This window comes from Oncorhynchus mykiss, chromosome 21, assembly GCF_057628025.1.
Source record: "Oncorhynchus mykiss isolate SJ-2025 chromosome 21, ASM5762802v1, whole genome shotgun sequence".
In the NCBI taxonomy this organism is placed as follows: domain Eukaryota; kingdom Metazoa; phylum Chordata; class Actinopteri; order Salmoniformes; family Salmonidae; genus Oncorhynchus; species Oncorhynchus mykiss.
The window spans coordinates 53542501-53545000 of NC_143042.1; the positions used below are offsets into that span (position 1 = coordinate 53542501).

The window sequence follows — 2500 nt, forward strand, 5'->3', positions numbered from 1 at the left end:
AGCAGCTGAAGGTGTGTGTTACACGTTCGACCTGCCTGTCGTGATCGCTGAGCTTGAGTCCACTGAGCGTTTGACCGTGAACTCACCAACGGTCCACTGTGCGGTAAACAAGGTCAGGAATCCTCCTGGTTTGGACATGAGAACCGCCAGCAACACCATCAAGGCCGACCGTGGCCACCATCACACATCATGAACCTGGAGACATAACAAGCTATGGCGTTATTAAAAGGTACGAAACGCTTTATAATGCTATAATGCTATAATGCTATAATGGTTTACATTAATATAATGACTTTTAATACATTTGACAATCTGCTTGAAACAGATTTGAACAATAATGAAATTACATCAGTAATAACTCATATACCATTACCAAGGTAATAGTAATTACAGTATGCTAACTGTTATTATAATCCACAGCAATGTAAAAATATATTAATAATAAAAAATAATAATGATAATAATAAATCACAATAACTATAATAATAATAATAATGATAAATCACAATACCTATAATAATAATAATAATGATAATAATAAATAACAATAAATAACAACTATAATAATAATAAAAATAATAATGATAATAATAAATCACAATAAATAACAACTATAATAATAATGGTACGTCATTCAGTGAATATGTCCCTAGAGTCACTACAGCGGACTTCCTGCTCCTAACAGAACCCCCCCCCCCCAACCCCCTCCCCTCTATTATGGAAGGTCGACCCCTCCACCACAGGCACGCAGATGCTCCACAGAAAATAGACGTCACTTGGCAATGATTATTACAGAAGTTTAGGGAGTCGTTCGAAAGAAAATAAACAAATAGAAAAAAACAATATGTTCGTGGAAGAGAGAGGGGCTTCCTGACCTGATCCACTGAGAAGCATATATAACACAAGGTAACAAGCTCAGGCATGGCTGGCTTGGCAATGCCTGTTGTGTGTTCAACCGGGGATAGGACAATCGATGCACGCTCGGCCAAACTGACCCCATGCATTCTTTAGATTCGTATTCATTCTGGCTGAAGCACAAAGGTTAAAGATGGCGGGTTTATCATTGAACAAATCTTTGTGGATTACCGAAAGGTTTATTGATTTTTGGGTTAATGTTGTTCCCTGACTTAACCTGACACAGGTGTATGTAATGTGGGATAGCCAAACAATCATTACTTCAGATTGAGAGGCCTTGATTTCTCTGAGATTTCCCCGCTGGCAATCTCCTATCTGACAATGTTATCAATGATTTACTTACACAGGCAACTGTTGATGGTAGAAAAATTAAAAATCTACTGGCCCTAAATGGACTGGAAGGGCCTGGAAGAGAATCTATTGGCCCTAAATGGGCTGGAAGAGAATCTATTGGCCCTAAATGGACTGGAAGATAATCTACTGGCCCTAAATGGGCTGGAAGAGAATCTACTGGCCCTACATGGACTGGAAGATAATCTATTGGCCCTAAATGGACTGGAAGAGAATCTATTGGCCCTAAATGGGCTGGAAGATAATCTATTGGCCCTAAATGTACTGGAAGAGAATCTACTGGCCCTAAATGGACTGGAAGAGAATCTATTGGCCCTAAATGGGCTGGAAGAGAATCTACTGGCCCTACATGGACTGGAAGATAATCTATTGGCCCTAAATGGACTGGAAGAGAATCTACTGGCCCTAAATGGGCTGAAAGAGAATCTACTGGCCCTACATGGACTGGAAGATAATCTATTGTCCCTAAATGGACTGGAAGAGAATCTATTGGCCCTAAATGGGCTGGAAGATAATCTATTGGCCCTAAATGTACTGGAAGAGAATCTACTGGCCCTAAATGGACTGGAAGAGAATCTATTGGCCCTAAATGGACTGGAAGAGAATCTACTGGCCCTAAATGAACTGGAAGAGAATATAATGGCCCTAAATGGACTGGAAGAGAATCTATTGGCCCTAAATGGACTGGAAGAGAATCTACTGGCCCTAAATGAACTGGAAGGGCCTGGAAGAGAATCTATTGGCCCTAAATGGACTTGAAGAGAATCTAATGGCCCTAAATGGACTGGAAGATAATCTATTGGCCCTACATGGACTGTAAGAGAATCTACTGGCCCTAATTGGGCTGGAACAGAATCTATTGGCTCTCAACGGACTGGAAGAGAATCTATTGGCTCTCAACGGACTGGAAGAGAATCTACTGCCCCTACATGGACTGGAAGAGAATCTATTGGCCCTACATGGACTGGAAGAGAATCTATTGGCCCTACATGGACTGGAAGATAATCTATTGGCTCTAAATGGACTGGAAGAGAATCTACTGGCCCTAAATGGACTGGAAGAGAATTTACTGGCCCTACATGGACTGGAAGAGAATCTACTGGCCCTACATGGACTGGAAGAGAGTCTATTGGCCCTACATGGACTGGAAGAGAATCTATTGGCTCTAAATGGACTGGAAGGGACTGGAAGAGAATCTATTGGCCCTAAATGGACTGGAAGAGAATCTATTGGC

General features: G+C 41.2%; 1 protein-coding gene across 4 annotated transcripts in view; it reads right to left on the bottom strand.

Moving 5' to 3' along the window:
• Positions 1-2500, bottom strand: part of LOC110500772 (RNA-binding protein with multiple splicing) — a 60964-nt gene that overhangs the window by 3869 nt on the left and 54595 nt on the right. For all 4 annotated transcript variants that reach the window (XM_036958298.2, XM_090214916.1, XM_036958297.2 and 1 more), the window contains one exon: positions 87-195. In XM_036958298.2, coding sequence (XP_036814193.2) covers positions 159-195 — 37 coding nt within the window. In that variant the 3' untranslated portion in view covers positions 87-158. The remainder of the gene's footprint in view (positions 1-86; positions 196-2500) is intronic.